General features: G+C 44.3%; 1 protein-coding gene across 1 annotated transcript in view; it reads left to right on the top strand.

Moving 5' to 3' along the window:
* The window catches only part of CSMD2 (CUB and Sushi multiple domains 2), a 304,278-nt gene that overhangs the window by 148,045 nt on the left and 137,001 nt on the right, over positions 1 to 19,232 (top strand). The window contains exons 8-12 of the mRNA XM_075722124.1: positions 3,115 to 3,202; positions 4,384 to 4,508; positions 7,029 to 7,150; positions 13,202 to 13,305; positions 18,474 to 18,586. Coding sequence (XP_075578239.1) covers positions 3,115 to 3,202; positions 4,384 to 4,508; positions 7,029 to 7,150; positions 13,202 to 13,305; positions 18,474 to 18,586 — 552 coding nt within the window. The remainder of the gene's footprint in view (positions 1 to 3,114; positions 3,203 to 4,383; positions 4,509 to 7,028; positions 7,151 to 13,201; positions 13,306 to 18,473; positions 18,587 to 19,232) is intronic.

The raw sequence follows: 19,232 nt of genomic DNA, 5'->3' as shown, positions 1-19,232 counted from the left end.
GATTTGGGGGAGAGAATCCTTGAGCCTATAATGTAGAAATTGAACAGTTCATCACTGTTTTTTAAGATCTATTGTTTTCCTAGTAACCTTGAAGAATCCATCTTGGCGTGCTACAGCCCAGGCATAGATCAGTCACACTTTCAGGAAGATGAACACAGTACTGACAGCAAGTTCTCAGCATAACAAATATGGTTTATAACCTTTAGTTTAGTTATGTTCATGTGTGCGTGTTTAAAACAAAACATAGAACACGAGTTTCTGTAAGTGACCATCTAATCCATCCTCTCCTTTTCTTTTGCTCTCCTTCACATTTACAAGTAAAATGTCCCAACTGTCATGATACGGAGATATCTTTTCTTCCCCTCTTGCTCTGTTTTATCTTACCTGTTCTCTGGTTTATCTACGTGTGTTACACAGATATTGATAAAATGCTAGCTAACAAGAGAAGAACTGGTTGTAGTCTTCAGAAATGTGATTGATAACCAACAGCCTGCCCGCCGGTGCCTGGGGGTTTTGCTGGTTTTGCTTCTTCCTGAAGCTTTGAATTGGAGGCTTCAAGGTTTGCTGCCATCTGATGTGGGACGTCACAAATGGGTGTGATACCAGTGCAGGGTAACTAACATGGGCATGAAAGATGATGTCTGGATAGTCTTTTGACCACGGCAGAAAGAATTTCCTGTGCAAAGGCTATCTGGTAATCTGCTCTGCGAGGAAGAGCATACAGGTGTTCGAATGCGGACGTGTCTGTAAAGCTGTGTTCGTGCGTGTGTACCTTATAGGCATATCTCAGTGCGGTTTTACTCTGGAGAAGGTAGAGCAGTTAAGATGAGAAATCTTAGCTCTTAAATACCTGTGAACTTGTGATGTACAAGCCTCGTTTGTACACTCTGTCCTAAGTGCTACTTTGGAGATACCTGCATGCAGTCATCCTGTTTGTGTAGGCAGTGATTGAAGAACGCGCAGGAAGATGGTGTCACCTGTGTACTTTGTTCAGCCGACCTTTCATTTCTCAGAAGCAGCGTACCATTTAAAGCACTAGCAGAAGGGCTGGTGAAGCTGGTGATTTCATTTGCAGAAGGATCGCCAAATTAGTTTGCATCTCTGAGACCTGCTAGAGATACCCACTCCTGGAGCAGGGATTTGTCATGGCTGCTTCAGTTATCAGGGCACGGTTGCTGAAAATACCAGAGATGAATCCGTGCTGTGGGCAGAGGCTCCCTTCCTTCTGACTCTGGTGTACGATCAGAATCTGTGAAAGGTGGCAGCAAAGCTTTGTAGCTACAAAACGCAGCCATCAAAACAGACCATGTGCTGCTTTCATGCTTCTGGCTCTTGCTGGTGTCTCCTGGTCCACGTGACTGAGCTTACCGTGAGGCTATGAATATGCAAAAGAGGGGAAGCCATCTCGCAGGAGCCTGTTTCCTATAAAGCCGTACCTCGCTTCCTCTTTTGCCCTCCAACACGTGGAGGAGGCTCTGGAGCACCAAAGCATCACGCCAAAGCACCGAGCCCTGTGCAGCAGCTGTGCCGGAGCGGGAGGGCAGGGACAGCCCCGGCCCCATCCCGCTGGGTCCAGCAGCTGTGCTCGCTGCAGGGGGTTGGCTCCGGCACGGTGGGGTGGAAAGGGAAGCCAGGAGAGACGAAGGCCCTTCCAAAATCTTCAAAGTTGAAGAGGACGGGATGAGGTGTTAGTGCCTAGAGCTGAGGAGGAGGTCAGAAGCTGTGGTGTTGTCCGTAGGTAGCCAGCAGTTAGGTGTAGACGCTGGGAGGAAAGCCCCGCGCCGGTGGGAGCAGTGATCCTTCCGTCCTTTTAGGTACAGCCTTGTATCTTCCAGCTGTAGTGCCTGACTACGCAAGGTGTAATTAACCAGTGAATAATTACCATATTTGTTCTTGCCTTTTTGTGCATTCATGCTGGGCAGTCTGTGTATGTGTGCACACTCCATGTGCTTACCTTCCTATGTCAATATTTACATGCATGCGCCTCCATATCTTTCACTGTGTTTGGTGCCATGTGGATCTCAAATTGCTGAGTCAACAAGTCTGGTGTGAGAAACATGCTTTTATCACCGCACTATCATCCATTTGGCAGTGGTCTTTGGGGCACTGTGCTAACACAGTACGTTCTGAAGTGTAATTAAGATTTTTTTTTCCTTTAGTGATAGGCAGAGGTAGAATGAAACCACGCTTGATTAAGATTCATGCTTTGCTGCTTCAACATCATTCCCAAGAAGCGTTGCATTTTCTTGTGTCTTTCCTTGAGCGGTGCGAGAAAACTGAGTCAAATAAACCTCTGCAACTCTGACAAAATCACCCCTTTGTCCCATATTATCACACATTTTGGTAGTTGCTGGAATTCAGAATTGAAATCAGTATATTGCCAGATCTCATCTCATCCTTGTCGGGAGCCACCCAGGTTCTACCCGCCCCAAGTCAATGCTTGAATGCTTGTTTGCGCCATTCGACAGGCTGGAGGGGGAAGGTGGAAATGGGGAGATAGAGAATGACGTTTGAAGGCGTTTATTCAGTGCTGATCACCACTTCATAGATTTCATGTTTGTTGGTAGTTACATTAAGGTTGCTCCATAAAATTTTTCATATTCAAACTAAATTACTTGCTTTAAAATGCTAGACTTGCATTTCCTTCTCCTTTCTCCCTTTTGTTCTGTGCTTGGTTTTTCCCCTGGTATCATGTACCTACCTTCTCATTGCGTTGTTTTCTTTCCCTGGCACCACTCGGACGGTTTGGAGGGGTGGTAGGTGTCACCTTGTCGTGACACAGGTGGCCATTTTAATCACAGGCTTTGGAAATGGGCTGTTTAATTGATGTAATTTTGCAGAATGAAAAACTCTTTTCAGAGGTCCTTCTGTAGTGGAACGGAGGGAAAACTGCGTCCCTAGCTGGCATTTCCTAGAAAACACTTTGGCGTATAAACTGAGCTGAAATTATTCCTGTTATTTGTTTCCAAAGCTGTTTTTCTCTAAACAAAATGGAACACGTTCAGGTTCTCGAGCTACCAATTGCCATTTTTCTCTCCACATCCACCAAGACAGTTGATGAAAGAATGTTTCTTTTGCTATTCTGTCTCTGTATGTGCTGTTTTTGCTTTGTAGTAACTCAGGTTGGTGTGTCCCAGGGACATAATATGTGTCCAGACCCTGGGATTCCAGAGAGAGGCAAAAGAATAGGCAACGATTTTAGGTAAGAATCTTTTATGTGTGTGTTTATGCATGCTGCAGAGCTACTGTCGGTATCCATTGTGTGTGCTCCTTGGCATTACGTAGTCTGTTTTTAGAGACCATCTGCACACCTCTAAATGTATTACGTCTGAAAAGCTTGCTGAGACTAGTGATGTAGAACGAGTGTGTATAAATGTGCACGTGCGTTTGGGAGACCGTGTCCCAGATGAGGATCTGTAATGATCTCTCTTTCAGAGTATTTCTCTTTTCACAATACGGGCGTTTAGCCAGGCTTGTATAATCAATGTTTGTTGTCATTCCCCCCTCCAGTTAAGTGCAGAAAGAACCGTCTTAAACAGCAAAAAAATTGCTTCTCAAATTAGCTTAAGTCACAGCATGGCCCTGCCCCTAGTGAATTTGAGGTGACTTCCCACAGCACTAGTACAGTTCTTTGTCAATAAGCGTATGTGGTGCTAGATAATTATTTTCTTACAAAGTTTAAAACAATGCTGTTATTCCCGTGTAGTTGCTAGCGTTCATTTGAAGTGTGCAGGAATGAAGCAGCCTGCTGTTAGCAATAGTGAATCAATATTTAATCTTACTTTGCTGTCGATGGCTGGTTTGTTCACTGAAAGTGTCTTTCAGTTTAACCCGAGTCTATCAAATTCTCCTGAAATCCAGAAAGTGGATCGGAGAGGTGAGGGTGGAGAAAAAGGAATTCCCAATAGTCCCTGAATGCCATAGGATAAGTTCTCAGCTGCTGTAAACCGGCACCGTGTCACTTCAGTGAATAAGGCAGCATTGGCTTAAAGCAGCAAAGGACCTGAATCCAAAGTGATAGAATAAGGAAGAAATCTTTCAGTAGTAGATAATGGGTTGGGTTCTTTCTTTATAAGATGCTGAGCATGTCATCTCTCGGGGCTGAGTCTGTGCTCCCGCACTGAATAAAATTCCCGCTGAAGTTGCGCTGAAAGACTCAAGTCCGGTCTCGGACTGTCACCCCCTCAGGCGAAGAGCGCCCAGCACAAGCAAATGCGAGAGGCAGCAGCTTGCCCCGCATTCGTTTCTGCTGTTGCCTGGAGGGCCAGCGAACCCTCTCTGTTCACAATTCGGAGAATCACTGGGACAGGAAAAAGTAAGTGGCAAACCTGTTGCTGCAGAAGCGTCTCGGTTGCTAACCTCCCCCTTTGTTCTGTCTGCTAGGCTGGGCTCCAGCATCCAGTTCGCCTGTAACGAGGGCTACGACTTACAGGGGTCCAAAAGCATCACCTGTAAGAGAGTGAGCGACATGATTGTTGCGTGGAGCGACCACAGGCCGGTGTGCAGAGGTGAGACCAACAGATTGTACTGAGTTATTAGGACCAGTGAGAGAACCCATGGCCTTAATGTCTCTGTGCATCACCCGTTCTGTCCCCAAGTTTGGCAGCACTCGGTTGGGACCCTGCAGCTGGTTTTTAACCTCAGCCTGCCGCGTGGCCCGCGGTACAGATCTGTTTCCGAAACCGTGCCTCGGGCGAGGGGCGCAGCTACAAGAGCCCCCTCTCGCCGCTCGCAACCTGTTGGGAAAATTCAGCTCCGTGCTGCTGTGTGCTCAGCGCTGCCTGAGTGCGTTTGTGCTCTTGGAAGTGGGAGTCTGGTCTTGCCAGCTTCATGGTCAAAAGTCGACGGGGTCTTTATTCTCTAATGCTGATTCTTGTTTTCTGGCGGAGTGAGAGTAATAGGGGTTCAAAATTTTCATTCTTTTCAGCACAAGCCTGAGAAAGAAACATTTGCTTGGTTCTCACACAACTTTTTGATTCCAGAAATTCAGGTTTTAAGAAAACCTGTGGGGTTTTCTTTGTTTTGTTTTGTTGTTTTTTTAAGAAAAACACCTGTTCCTGTTGCATAATGGAAGTAATAAAGCTATTCCCATTAACAGTGAAGCTTCATAAGCCATTAGCTCTGGACCATATGGATTATATTTGTGTCCTGCGTACTATGTCCTCATCTCTTTGCAATGCTTTCTGTCCCCTTCTGTTTTCTCTGTTCCAGGTGTTTCTTTTTATGGGATAGGGAGGAGAGGGGAGAAAAGATGAAAGCCTGAAACAAAATCTGGAAAAGCTAAGATGGAGGAAGATTCTGTTGAATGGAACTTGCTGCTAGTAGGCAGCAATGTGGGGTTACTTAGACTGTGGTTCCTAACTAGCATGATCCTGGTTATCCTGTGGCCCAGCCGTGAGCCATCAGGGTTTAATTTCAGCGGGAGAAACCCTAATGCCCAGTTTGTGCCCTTGGCCATTTTGTTTTCATCCCCTCTCTGTCGCTGAAAAGTGGCATGCATAATTGTGGTATTTATAATGCTAATAACGAACAACTTGTAATATTTTTAATTAAACCCCTCTAAAGCTCTTAAAGTTATAAATTGGTATTTTTTCAGTTTTTTTTTTTTATTTCATCTGCAGATTTTTTCAAGGCTTTGGAATCCCATCTAATTCTTGAAACAAGCCTATAATAAATTGAATCAGTGTAAGAGGATATTTGGCATAAATATGTGACACTATAAAGGAAATTTATGGTGTCCTCTTGCAAGAGATAAGAAAGGATTTGCCTGCATTATTATGATTCTGTGAATCAACTTAATTTTTTTTTAACCGCTAACTTTTGGGGTTTTTTTTCTTTTTAAAAAGTTTTCCATTTGCTTTTTATTTCAGCTTTATACCACTTATTTTTTCTGTTTGTTCCAGTTTGTTACTGGGTATTGAGTTTCTCTCAAATTGCAAAAATTCAGGGTGCCCGGTGAGCCAGCTTTTAACCCCCGGACTGTACCGGTTTCTAATACCCAGTGATCAAATACCTTGCCACTGCTGGGAGGCTGTTTTTCAGCTTCCCCATCTACAGCAGATTCCCTCTGGGTTCTGGGGAGGAGACTCAGGTAATCCCTTTGTGCTCCTGTTGCACACTTTTAAAATGGGAATAAACAGGATTTACCTTTTTTCCCTGTAAGGTAGGATGGGATGTGTAACAGTCTCCAGGATGGAGTCATGTAGGAGGGGGCAGGCTGCTTCTCAGTGTTCGCGTGTTCCCTCGTGACCACCTGTGTGGTCAAACAGTTTGGCCAGGAGATCATTTCTCCACGCTTTACTGCTGTTTGGAGGGGGGAGAAAAGCCTTGCAGATGCCACATGTGCACATACGGCTCCTTTGAGATTTAAGGTAAATTAATTCGCATCGCAACAGCAGAGGCAGTTACAAAACCAGGACACTATTCTTCGCATTTTCTGGTTAAATATTACATGAAAGGAATACCACAAGCAAAAAATTCCCCACTTAAGCACTCTTCAGCTTCTACTTTGCGTAAGATGTTTTTAAGATACAAAATTGAGCTGCCATCTTGATTCTGAGACCACAGTCATACCAGAACGAAGCCAGCAGTGACGAAAGGAAACACGGCCTTCTGGGGATGTTGAAAAGGAGCTGTGTCTTACCTGGCATCTTCTGTGTAGCTCCTTTCATTGTCCTGGATGTGAAAGTATTTCTGTGAGGGCTTTAATATAGTAAAAAATAAATAAAATCGGCCTGAGCGCTAGAGAAGGGGTTGTTGGTGGTTGGTCTGGTGGTCCATCTGTTTGATAGCCCCTGGAAACACCCCACTCATCTATTCATCGCAGATAAATCCTTCATCTCTGTTGTTACATGGAAAAAAAAAAATCTAATATTTTGGCTAGTGAAAACAACACAGAGCAGCAATTCTCCCCCCCTTCCATGCTGTGTGCATCTCTACTTCTCTCTCCTCTGTAAACAAAGAACACCATATAGCTCCCAAAGCTCGGAGACCTCACTCCCGCTTCTGTCTTGTTTTGCTCTTCACAGCTAGGATGTGCGATACGTACCTTCGTGGTCCCAGTGGTGTGATAACTTCTCCCAACTACCCTGTACAATACGATAACAATGCCTACTGTGTGTGGGTCATCACTGCGCTCAATCCAGCCAAGGTAGGTCTCGGAGATGCGTCTCCATGTCATGATTTCAGAGCTTTAGTTGAAAAGTTGTATAGCTGTGCTTCTTCAGAGGACTACTCTGATATTTAGCCATTCAAGTTTCTGTTTCTGATGTTGTATCCCCCTCTCCCCCCGCAGACTTCTTCCACGTGTTTCTCAACCATCTTTAAAGACCACAACACATCACGTTCCCTCTCTGCTGAAAGTTCGTTTTGTTAAAGGATGTAATTAAAAGTGAATGTAATTATTTTTAATCAAAACCTCTTTGATATCTTGGCGTGAATGGTGGTGAAATGCCAAACAGCTTAGCAAAGCATATCATTAAGCCAGCTCTCAGTTGGGGCAGGAAGGCTGTGCCAGGAATGCTGATTTTTCACTTCCTTTTGGCTGGTAGCTGCCCCCTAACCAACGGGGATTTCGGCCCCCAAAGGGCAGAGGGCACGTGAGGTGGGGAGGTATGGTTCTATCTACTGCTATTTATGCCATATTGTAAATTTATAAACAAGTCCTGTCTGTGCTCACTGAGGTTTGGAAGAGGGGAGCTTGGTGGGGATTTTTTGTCCCCACTGGACAAATGTATAATGGTGTGTGATTCAAGTCTGTTGTCGCTGGTAACGCAGAGAACAAAGCTGGACTGCCTTGGCCGTTGTAAGGTCAAGTCCTTTCTGTTTTCCACTGGCTCAGGGAGGGCAATGTTCAGTGCCTTGCAGCTTTTTCCAGCCCTGCAAACTAAGCCTCTTCCTCTCCTCCAGATCCGTATGGGAACATAACAAAAATGACTTTGCGGTGTAGCTCAAAATATACTTTCTGAGGTGTTACTCACCATCTTCGGCTCTCAGAAGACAAGTTTCATTCTTTTTAGTATCTGGGTTCCTACTAACATCATCTCTGTTAGCTCATGAGCAAACCTTGTGTGCCAAGTTGCTGAGCTCATACGCTTAGCCTTTTGCTGCTGACCCAAGGAGGGCATTTCACAAACAGGTTAGTGTCCCAGGATCTCATCTTTGCTAGAAGTTGTGGTCTGTAGAAATGCTGGCAACCATCTGCAGTGGCAGGCAGCTTGCTGCCACTGACGGAATATCATCGTGTGCCCTCGCCTCCAGCGCTTCCCCTCCCTGTGGAGCCCTGGCTGTGGCAGGGCAGCTCGGGCCGGGGCCGGCTGAAGAGCCTGTTGAGTTCTGCTTCTCTCTCCCCACTGGCCTCAGTTCAGGCCTTTAATAAGTGCAGATCACTGGTGGATTATGATTTTAATGAGGAGTATTCCTACGTTCCAAGTTCCGAATGAGTTTGTATTTAAAGGGCTGTCATTAGCTGGTCATCTCATCCAGCGGATGTCTTGGTTTGGCTGCATAGGAGTGTAGTGATGACCCAAATTCTGGGAAACTGGAGTGTGGAATCAGGATATTTTGCCAGTGCTGATTTATTAGGAGTGATTTACTGGTTAATCAGACCCAGGAGGTTGTTGTTCATCAGGGTAACGTGCCAGTGGAGAGCAGGCCCCATGTAACGCAGCTCTTACTGCTCAAGTGTCAGCTGTGTGTTTCAGCCCGTGGCATGCACAGCCTTGGGTATGCGTTGCCTGTGCATGGACAGGCTGGTGAATGTATCAGCAGCTTAGGCTGTGTGTGTTGTTATACATATCTCTGTTGTTGTGCATCTTTGTATTTCAACGATCAGCAAAACCCAGTTTTTGTGTATATAAAATAGTCCTCTGTGTTTGGAAAGAAGTTGTAGCGAGCTAGAGGTAGACGTGCCCCAGATGTTACGTGGCCTAACACTTCCACGTGGTTTTACGGTGCAAATTATGAAGGAGATGGCAGTCAATTGTCAAGAGATGCTTATGGGCCATGTCCACTGTTTCATTGTCACATTGCTTTCATGTTGAATATTCAGAGTCTAATCTTCAGCTCTGTTCACTTGCTTTTCTGCCAGCCTCTTGCACAAACTTTTTCTGCCTTTTCTTCAGCAGTGTGATAGGCCAAGCTTCTCCTTCTGTAAGCTTCTTGGGAAGACTGTCTCATTTTTCTAAAACTTACCGTCTTTAAATTTCTACTTAGAGAGATTTTCTCCTGTTTCCCTGATTAGTTTCTTCCTCAGCTTTTAAACCTGCGTAATAAAAAATTTTTGATTAGGAAACAGAACCTGCAAGTCCTGATCCTCAGCTTTCATAAATCATAAAGGGGATTGAAATCGGTAAAATCCATTAATTTCAGTACTTACCAACCTGGAGCAGACATTCAACAGCACAAGAAACTAGTGCTTGCTCCATGGGCTGCAGCATCATATACTGTAAAGAGGTGTGGCACGACTGAAATAAAGATAGATTGGTCAAATCGGCAGCTTGTATTAACTGTGTAAAGAGACTGCCATTTTCTTCTTCTTTGAAGTGATAAATAGTTAATTAGTAATATCAGTTTATAAAGGGTTTCTGGGTTTTGGATGTTTCATCCTGGAAGCATAATTTACAGGTAGGGAGAAACTCTTCATCTCCTTGAAGCAGGGAGGGTTGAGGGGAATGCACCAATTGCTTTGGGAAAGCCACTGCTGTGCCTGCTTGTTCCTCGCACGGTGCTTCGCCTGCTCGTGTTCATTTGAGCCGCCGTTCAGAGCTGCAGCCTGGTGCCCTTGCTCTGCGCGAATGGCAGAGCGGGCTCCGCGTGGTCCTGGGAGCCCAGGCGAGGCACAGGCTTCCTCCTGGCATTGCTCCGGAAGGTGGGAAACAGTGGAAACGAATCAGTTGTCCGTAGTGTTTTCTGCTGTTCAAAGAATTCATTAAGGCTCCAGAAACCAAAGTTGTGCGGACAGGACCATATCTGATCGGTGAAAACACAAAAGGCAAGTAGATTCACTGGCACGGATGGCTTCTTTTGTCCAGCAAACGGCTGCCGAGGCTGGCTGCGTGGGCTGATGCAGCGGCTCGTGCCCATAACCCCGTATAGCAGCGGGAGTTGCGGGTGTGTGAGTGTTAATGCCAGCTCGGTCACTGATACTCCTGCCTAACAAGTCATACAGTGCTGCCTCTGAAAAGTACACATAGAATTCTTGCTCACTCAAAGCATGGCCCAGGTTAGAAACGTGTTGCTAAATTGGAGAGTTCCCCTCCCTGACTCACGTTGCCTTTGTGCGCGAAGGGGCTGATCCCATCGTTGCACATTCGCCAGCATGGGTGAGGGAAGGACTGAAGAGGAATTAATTAAAATGCCTGTGAAATACTTTGAAGATAAAAAGCATTATGGGCCTGAGCTGAAGCCTGCTGAAGTCAGTGGTAATCTTTTTATTGACTTGAGTGGTCTTTGGATCAGGTCCTGTTATATGAAGCTTTTAATATGAGCGATGGGAAAACCACTGAGCTGAATTTAGAACTCATTTGCAAGTCATCTGTTCTATATTTGGAAAAGAACTGAGCCAGATTCACTGAGCTACAAAATCCCCTCGAAGTTTGCTCAGAAACCTACCTAAACAGTATTAAGGGCATAGTGCTCTTCAGTTGACAGCTTGGAATTATTTCCTATGCAGAGGGTGGTGTCAAACCTGTTTGGGGGGTATTCAGGGTATATAGGTTTTTTGCTGGTCCCCAATGCCATGGGAATTAATTTCAACCACAGTGGAAAAATAAATCACTTGGGAGCTGAGAAATGCATATGATAATTGGTGAATTTGCATCAAAACTATTTCTTGAACTTTCTTGACATAATGGATGTTACTGGTTGATATTTCTTCAGGGGTTATTCTAAGCTGGTGTCTAGCTAGCCAAATAGAGCCCTGTCCAAGCTCCTTGTGTCATCGGTGGAGAGAGACGGGCCCGGAGGGGATGATTCATCCCAAACGAAGACAGATGCTTGAGTCTGGGGAGAAGCGGGGGGAAATGAGTAATGTGTGCTGGTAAAGCATTTGAATATAACTGCAAGAGGTGCTGTTCTCCGTGGAGAGAATTACTGTGGTTTATTTCCTATGAGTGTGACTGCACTTCAAATCACATTGCAGTACGAAGCCTTAGAATCAGGAGCCATATTCCAGCCTGTTTTCTTGACTTTGCTAATTGCTTCCTGTCACTTCAGTAGCTTAAAATTGAGGTTTTGTGTCATCCATGTGTTTGTGTGTGCTGGTAGGTCTCTTGTTGTTTAATGAATCATTAAATAATTTTCAGCTTTCAGACCAAAAAGAAAACAGGAAAATGGATAAATAAATATTGTATTCAGCATCCCGTCCCTGTGCCACAAGGTTGCAGTCTTCAGTATACTAGAATGTAATTAGTTATTTAATTAGGGTCAGACTCCTTAGAATGCAGTTTACTTGAATGACTGATTTAACTAATGATGTGTGCCACTTTACAGCAGTGTGTTCTTTGTATTAATTGCATTATTCCATCATTACATGGTTTAATAGTAATCTGCACAGGTTAATATTTTGGTACTACTACTAAAATTAATGGTTCCAAACTTCTATGAAGTATCACACAGGCTCCCGTTTCATGATCCTGCGGCTTTTGGGTAATACCCTATTTTCAGAATGTCACAGCTAAAGTATCTAATTTGCTTTTCTATCCATTTGAAAACTATTAATTGCATTTATATGTAGAAGATGGTAGCACACAACAGTTCAGTCTAAACAATATATACACACTTTTTTAAAGAACACTGAAGGCATTCGATGTCTGACTAACCAGTGTTTTCTTAAGGGGTTGAAGTTGAGTAACTTTTGACAGAAGAATGTTGTCAGCTTCCTAGAGAATCCATACAAGCCTTGAAGAGGCTGTGGAGGCATGCTCGCATTTAACATAAGATGGTTAATTATTGCTTTAGGGTTTAACTTTGGAATTTCATTTCCCCTGTGATTGCACACACGCTCAGGTGTTTGCAGGAGATGCTGCTCTTACAATAGGCAAGAAATTACAGGATGAAGATTTTAGTTTCCCTGTGCCTTGCTCCCTTGCCCCAAGTCAGGAGGTGCAGGGTGGCATCATGTGTCTGTGGTCCCTGGCACATGTGTAGGTCCTTCTTCTCAATTGCTTTGGATAACTGCTTCTGTTGTGTGAAACGGCAGAAGTAGTGTGAAACTAAATTTAGTAATTTAGTCTGTTAAAAGTTAGGAAATTTAACATATTTACAGGCACATGTACAAGGAACTGAATGCATTCAAGTGTTTATGTACTTTCCTGAATCCAGGCAGTTAAAAAAGCTCCAAGAAACAAAGTACCCATTGATTTTTTTTTTTCCCCTGGTGTCGTGGATGTAAAGCATTTCTCTAAATTAAGCTCTCTTCCTTTTCTGTTTGCTTGCGCTGTCCGAGGCTGGATTAAGACCTTTGTCCCCTAAGTCACATTGTACTTTTCAGTTATTTGAGAATAATAGATTTCAAAAGCAGCCAGGAGACTTGGAACACAAACCTCTCAACTTCCGTGGGACCTCTGCTCCAAAGCGCTACGTGGAGGCTGCATAAATCGAGTTGGGGTGGAAGGTTAGGACAGAGCAGGAGAGAAGGCGCAGGAAACAAACAGCTGTGGACAGATACTGTGATGATTGTGTTTGCAGGCAGCTTGAGACAATTTCCTTGAGCTACCCCAGTGGTAGCGCACATAAAGCCTTTCTTGGTCTGACAGAAGCTTCTGAAAACCAGGGGACTTTCTGAGCAGCACAGAGCAAAGGAAAGACTCTCCACTTGCACCATACGTAACAAACACGCTGCCTATATGCATGTTCAAATCCATCACCATAATCTCAGGTTTATGAAAGGAATGGTAGCAGTACCCGGTGAAAAAAGCATGCTGAAATCCCAACACGCGTATTTTTATCAATAAAGTCATCTAGAAAATCAATAGATAAAGCAGAAAAATTGGAGAGGTAATTTCAGTAAGAGCTCAATCTGTCTGGAAGGAATTGCTACAGCGCTATAAAAAGCGAGGATGGTCACCTTTGGTGATGTCCTGAAGATATTAATGCTCTTATAAATTGCTCCTCAATAGACAAACAGATAAATAAACAAGACAAGAGGATCTGCTGGCTGCCTTGGCAGTTGATTTGTATTAACATGCTGCATCTTTGCCAGGTTATCAAACTCACCTTTGAAGAATTTGAACTAGAAAGAGGATATGACACTCTGACAGTGGGTGATGGAGGACAAGTCGGAGACCAGAAAACTGTGCTTTACGTGTAAGTAGCATGTCCTTTTGTCCCCGGGAGAAGTCCACACCAAAGTTCTGCCTTACAAGATGTAGCTGATGTGTTTGGTTGAAGGAGTCACGGCGCTTGCTGGACCTCACTGGGTGCTTTGTGCTGTTTGTCACTTTTGGTGGAGCTGGCTATTCTGGGTGTTCTCTATCACCGTTACCTCTTTGCTTCGCTTCTCTTGAACTGCCTTTGTCGGGGCCCTTCAGAGAGGGGCTGAGGCTGTCCAGGGAGCTGAGTGAACAGGGTGACCGGTCGGATACAAGAGTAAATGCAAATCGGGCAGCAACTGAGACCTGTTTGGATCTCTCTCTCCTGTGCCGTCCTCCTGCAGCCGTTTTTAACAGTGCAAAGTGGCTGTAAATCCAGCATCTTTGAGTGACAACCTGAGCGTTTTGCACCCAGTGTGCATTTGTGCAGACGATGACGTGTGCTGCTTCAAGGCTGAGAATTGGCCCCCCTCAGTTTATACCCTTTCGTTTGCAGAGACAATGTTCTGTGGAGGTTTTTTTCAGTAGAGGAAACATTGTAGATAGTCCTACTTTCCTTCCCGGCCTTCCCATATGAGTGTTTCCCATCTAAGTATGTTTTGGGGGGGGCATTTGGTTTTCTGGGGTTGTTTTTTAGTTTGGGGTTTTTTTTTCAATTTTAATTATGAAGAAAGGACATTGGACCAGTACAGGGCCAATCCAGCCGTGCTGAAGGAAGAGATGAAACCTCTGATGCGGCCAGTTTTTAGAATAAAGAGTTGCTGTGGTGTCAGTCTGTTGGTTTTAGAAGATTTGAAGACCAAGTGCTTTATGTTATAGTGCAGCCAATACAGGGAATAAAAGGGAAATGGAGTCTGGCATTTGCCGTCTCCTGCTCAGTGCTTAACAACTGGAGACTGCTTTGGTTCCAGCTGGAAGGAGCGTGTCAGAATGATGCAAAGGAGCTTGTGGGTTAGGAGATCGAAGGCAAGGGTTTTCCCTGACCCACATGTGTTACAGCATGTAAGCATCGATTTCTGATGTCTGCCATTTTTTAGGCAGTTTTGGGGTTGCTGAGAGCTCTTGGCTGCTCTGAGGAAAGCGTGTGCTGGGACCTCAGAGTTTTGACGGAGTGTGGCAGTCAGTGCGCACACCACAGAGAGGTTTTTCCCCCTTTAAACTTTCATGTGTGTCTGAATTTTAGTTTTAACGTACACGGTGTGCTCCACTCTGAATCTGCACCATGCTAAGGAATTGGTTGTAGTGGATCCCTGTGTAGCATAGGGGCCAGTCAGGATCTTTTACAATATCTCTAGAAAATGCCACAGTTGAAAAAGAGTGAGCCTTGATCGTCTTTCAGAAGGCTTTTTATTCTGATTAACCTCCTGATGTTAATGGTTTCTGTTTGCTCCTCCTCCTCTCTGTTCCTTCTCTGAAGGGCCAGTGAGAAATCAATTTGTGTATCGTTCAAACGTAATTGTGACATTTGTATGTCACTGAAATCCACTTTACTGAAGAAGCAATGATTCCGCTATAGCTTCTCTGAATAATTAAAGTAAAATACTGTGTAGCTTTATGGAAATCCAAAATTTAAAAACTGTTGGAGACCTCAGGGTGCTATACATTGGAGTACTTCAGGAAACCTATCTCACTCTCGGCATATCTGTATGCAATTCAGTACTGCAAGCACGAAGTTACCCGGTACAGCCGTGCCACAGTGTGCGCAAATAGCAGGGCGGATCTAAAAGCAGAGCAAATGGTGAGCTGTGCATCGTGCCGTGCTAGCGCAAAGGCGTGCTGCTTGCCTGAACTTGCTGACTTCAGGTCAGCTTTGGGCACCTGCAGGTATTTTGTCCTTATTCTAGAGCTCAGTTGTGCCCCGTGACTGTGTTCAGGTCCTGCCGCTTCTGAAAGCGTGGCTTCTCGCCACGTTGGGGTAGCCAGCACCTCTTTAGAGTGAAGGTGTAAGCCAGAGGTCTTTGTCGAAGTCTCAGATGTCTTGAGGGCACTTGCAAGGCCTGGTACTGGAGCAGAGGCAGGGAAAAATGTCACCGGGGCTTTCAGAAGGAATATTTGAAGTGATGAACAGGGAGTTGGAACCAGGGCCACCAGCATACAGCTTTAGTGTCTTAACTTGAAGGACTCCCTTCTTTTCTGTCTAATCAAAAATGTATAAGAGCAAACAACTTCCAAAAGCGAAGCTGTTGTAGTCTTTCCAACTGGTAGAGAGTATTTCATATTGTGTTTTTTAATTCCTCCTCTTCACTTGTTTTTCCACATGAATCAGCCTCCCACACCATTTTAATTTATCTTAACGTTTGCTTGTCTTTCCGAAATCTCTGTTTCTCTGAGGTTCGTTTTACTATACATTTCACTTCAGAACATGAACACCGGTGATACTTAGGTCAGAAACTCTAACCTGCAATGTATATAAATGTAAAGTCTGATTATTGCAAAAGTGTTTGTAATTAAAGTGTCACAGAACATTTCACAGCTGATTGGTCAAAATGTGCAAATTACTGCCAGGGGAGTAGTTTGTAATAACTTGCTGAAATGATTTCTCATTCCATCCGTTTCTGTTTGCCTAAAGCCCATGAAGATTTTCCTAGATTTGATTTTAATCATTCCACGTTTTCTCACTCTGTATTAGCTGCACAACACCTTGCTAATGCAAATTTGGAATATCTGAGACTGTCTGCACAAGGTGTAGTGTGTGGTGTCTTCTCCCAGTGCAGGAGAACTTTCCATTAAATTGCTGGTGCTAATCCTAACAGGGAAATACTTTTTTTATTTTATTTTATTTTTAATCTGGGAGGATAAGTTGAAAACTAATGAAACGTGAAAGAGGTGTGAAGACCACAGAAATAGTCCATTTATAATGAATGTGGTTGAAAGTCCATGGACATCTTTTCTCAGCAGTTGCTGCCCTCTTACCATCAGCTGAACTCAGGTATAGCCATTGGATACAAGCCGTAGGTTTTTTGAGGAATCAACATGCAGAAACCCAACCCTGTCAAAGATAGGAGTTCCAATTTTCTTACTATTCTTCATTTATTCTTGGCTGTTCAAGAGGAACTCGGTCCCGCAGCCTTTCAAATCAAGAAGTACATTTGAATCAACTTGCATAGCAGCAGACGTTATCCCAAACTGAGGTATGAAGGACCATTTGTTTCCAGTCTCACTCCCATCCCTGTAAAATGCATCTCGGAGAACATAACAGATTGTTAGGCTGAGCTTTGTGACTTGCAGAGAGGATTTTATTCCCTAAAGTAACAAGCACCCAAATCAATCATTCAGCTTGTTAAAGTGGAATGGGAAAGCATGCAAAAACCTTTGAAGCGCCTTTTTCTGAAGATTTTTCTCTTGGTATGTCCCTCATTCCTGCCTGTCTGCTGCTTAAATAACTTGAGAAGAATCAACAATAGCACTGCTTCTGCACTCCCCATCAAACTCTCTGGATGCAAAACAGTCATTAAAACAAGATTGCTTCTTAGTTCGCCAGCACCCTGGCATCAGTGACATTTCTGATGCAGGTCAAAGCAATAGCAGAGCAAAAGTGGGGGGCAGAACTGGGAGAGCTTTGATGGGCCTGGGAGACGTGAATGCGATTTCAGGGAAAACCAGACTCCAGACTCCACGGCCACAGCTTGAGCGGTGCCTGGTTTCAGTGCTGCAGTAGTCCCTGGTGCGTATGCGACCGGTGAAGGTCTCTGGAACGGGGAGGAGAGTTATGCGTATGGCCAGGCTGGTCCCTTTTGCGTTAGATACCTGTAAGGGTATTGAAAGAATCTGGCGCATGGCAGGTAGCCAGCGTTAAGAATGTCAAGCAAGTACAATAAGTAGCACAACCCTTCAAGCAGTCATTTGGCTTCACTCTAAACAAACAGTAATTGGCAGATCAGCCACGCTGTCTCCGATTACCCAGGAAGCTGGGAATTGCAACAATTACGCCTGGAGGTTGCAAGTTACATTTATTCACAGGATGCTATCAACACACAGCTGCTGGGTTTGTACCCTTGCAGTATTGGTTTGCAATAATTCTGCCCTGAGAGCTCGGGGATCGATTTTATTCAGGTGCTGCTATTGTACTTGAGAATGGTGCCAGGCAGAAGCCGCATCTATACATATGTATGTATTTAGATTCAAGCAAACACTACAGAAAAAAACCCCACCTATCCACTCAGAGTAGTTGCACTTAAGGTAATTTATAAATTTATCACAGATGATACCTTGGCAGAACTGGTATAATAACAACATTAAACACTGCCACTAAGACAGGCAACATAACATTCATGCTCCTGTAGTGATGATCCCTTCCCACGCACTGTTACTCTTCTCAGAAGCAGAGGGAAGGGAAGGAGCCGTGCTCAAAGCGGGCATTTGTGTGTGCGTGTAAGCGCCTACACTGGTGCTTGTGTGGGTGGGGGATAAAACTCTATAAAGCCGTGTTGAACCACAACAAGGTGATTAATCCCAAAGGCTGAATGAGCCACGCACGGCTCATTAATGCGGATATATTGGTGACATTTTTCTAAATCTCTTCAGCTCTCCTAGGAGTATCCTTGTAGGGTAGGCAGTGTCCCGATCATCCTCTACTGCCTGGATTAGTAGCCCTTTTCAAGGGCTCACAGGGCATTCAGCAGATTTGAGGCTTGCACCTTGTCTTCCAGGTTTTTTTTTCCGAGATCCTTGTGGAAACCTCTCTGTCAGGGTAGAAACATAGCAGAGAATGTGTTGAAAGCAAATTTTTGTAACACTAGAAAATACTTCTAAAAACAGTTAAGAGGTTTCAGTGACTGGTATGGGTTCTGGGAATTTTATTTGTTTGCTTATGTTTTGCTTCAGTGAGAAAGGAAATGATTACTATTGATGCTAGATAATATATTATAATAATGGCACTAAATTGTAATTATTAGAGTGGTGATGATAATAACTTGCAGGCCCTCAACTATGGCAAAAGACTCGCTGTTTAGGTAGTATGCAGAAACATACCAAGAGGCTCATCACTCTTGAAAACGTAGCAAGTTTTGGGACAGTGTTCTGTTTTGGGGTTATTCTTAATTGTGTTGGCATCGCTCTTGTTATTTTCTACTCCTACAAAGGTATATGTGGCCTTTATTTTGGTGGGAAGGTAAGTTTGGGGAGACATACAGGCTGTTTACTTGTTCTCATTTATTTTCACAGCTTGACAGGCACCACAGTCCCTGATCTCATTGTTAGCACGCACCACCAGATGTGGCTCCTCTTCCAGACAGACAGTGTCAGCAACTTGCTGGGATTCAAAGCATCGTATGAAGGTAAACCAAGCATCTCTCGGAATTTACCTGTTTTAAAAGGATTGGGGATGAGATAGGTACAGTTGTTTGGGAGAAAAGGGAGAGAGAAGCTTCTCTAAACATGGAATCACAGAATCGTTTAGGTTGGAAAAGGCCAAGATCAAGTCCAGCCGTTAACCTAGCACTGCCGAGTCCACCACTGAACCAGGTCCCTAAGCGCCACATCTACACGTCTTCTGAATACCTCCAGGGATGGGACTCAGCTGCTTCCCTGGGCAGCCTGTTCCAATGCTTGACAACCCTTTCGGTGAAGAAATTTCTCCTAATATCCAATCTAAACCTCTCCTGGCGCAACTTGAAGCCATTTTGTCTTCTCCTGTTGCTTGTTACTTGGGAGCAGAGACCGACCCCACCTCACTGCCCCCTCCTTTCAGGTAGTTGCAGAGAGCAATAAGGTCTCCCTGAGCTTCCTTTTCTCTAGGCTAAACAACCCCATATATATTGAAGCTCTGCAGATTTTTTTTTCTTAAAACTGAAGCTTTGCTCCAATAAGAACAGCTTTCAGGATTTTTTCTGCGAAAGCAGACTGGCTGGGTAATGTTTCGTTGCCATTTCATCTGCTTTGTTGGAAAAGAGTTGGTGAATTCCAGCTGATGGCAACAGACTG

Source organism: Pelecanus crispus, chromosome 16 (genome assembly GCF_030463565.1).
Source record: "Pelecanus crispus isolate bPelCri1 chromosome 16, bPelCri1.pri, whole genome shotgun sequence".
Lineage (NCBI taxonomy): Eukaryota > Metazoa > Chordata > Aves > Pelecaniformes > Pelecanidae > Pelecanus > Pelecanus crispus.
Note: the sequence above shows the minus strand (reverse complement) of the source record. Positions and strands in the feature narration are given on the sequence as shown.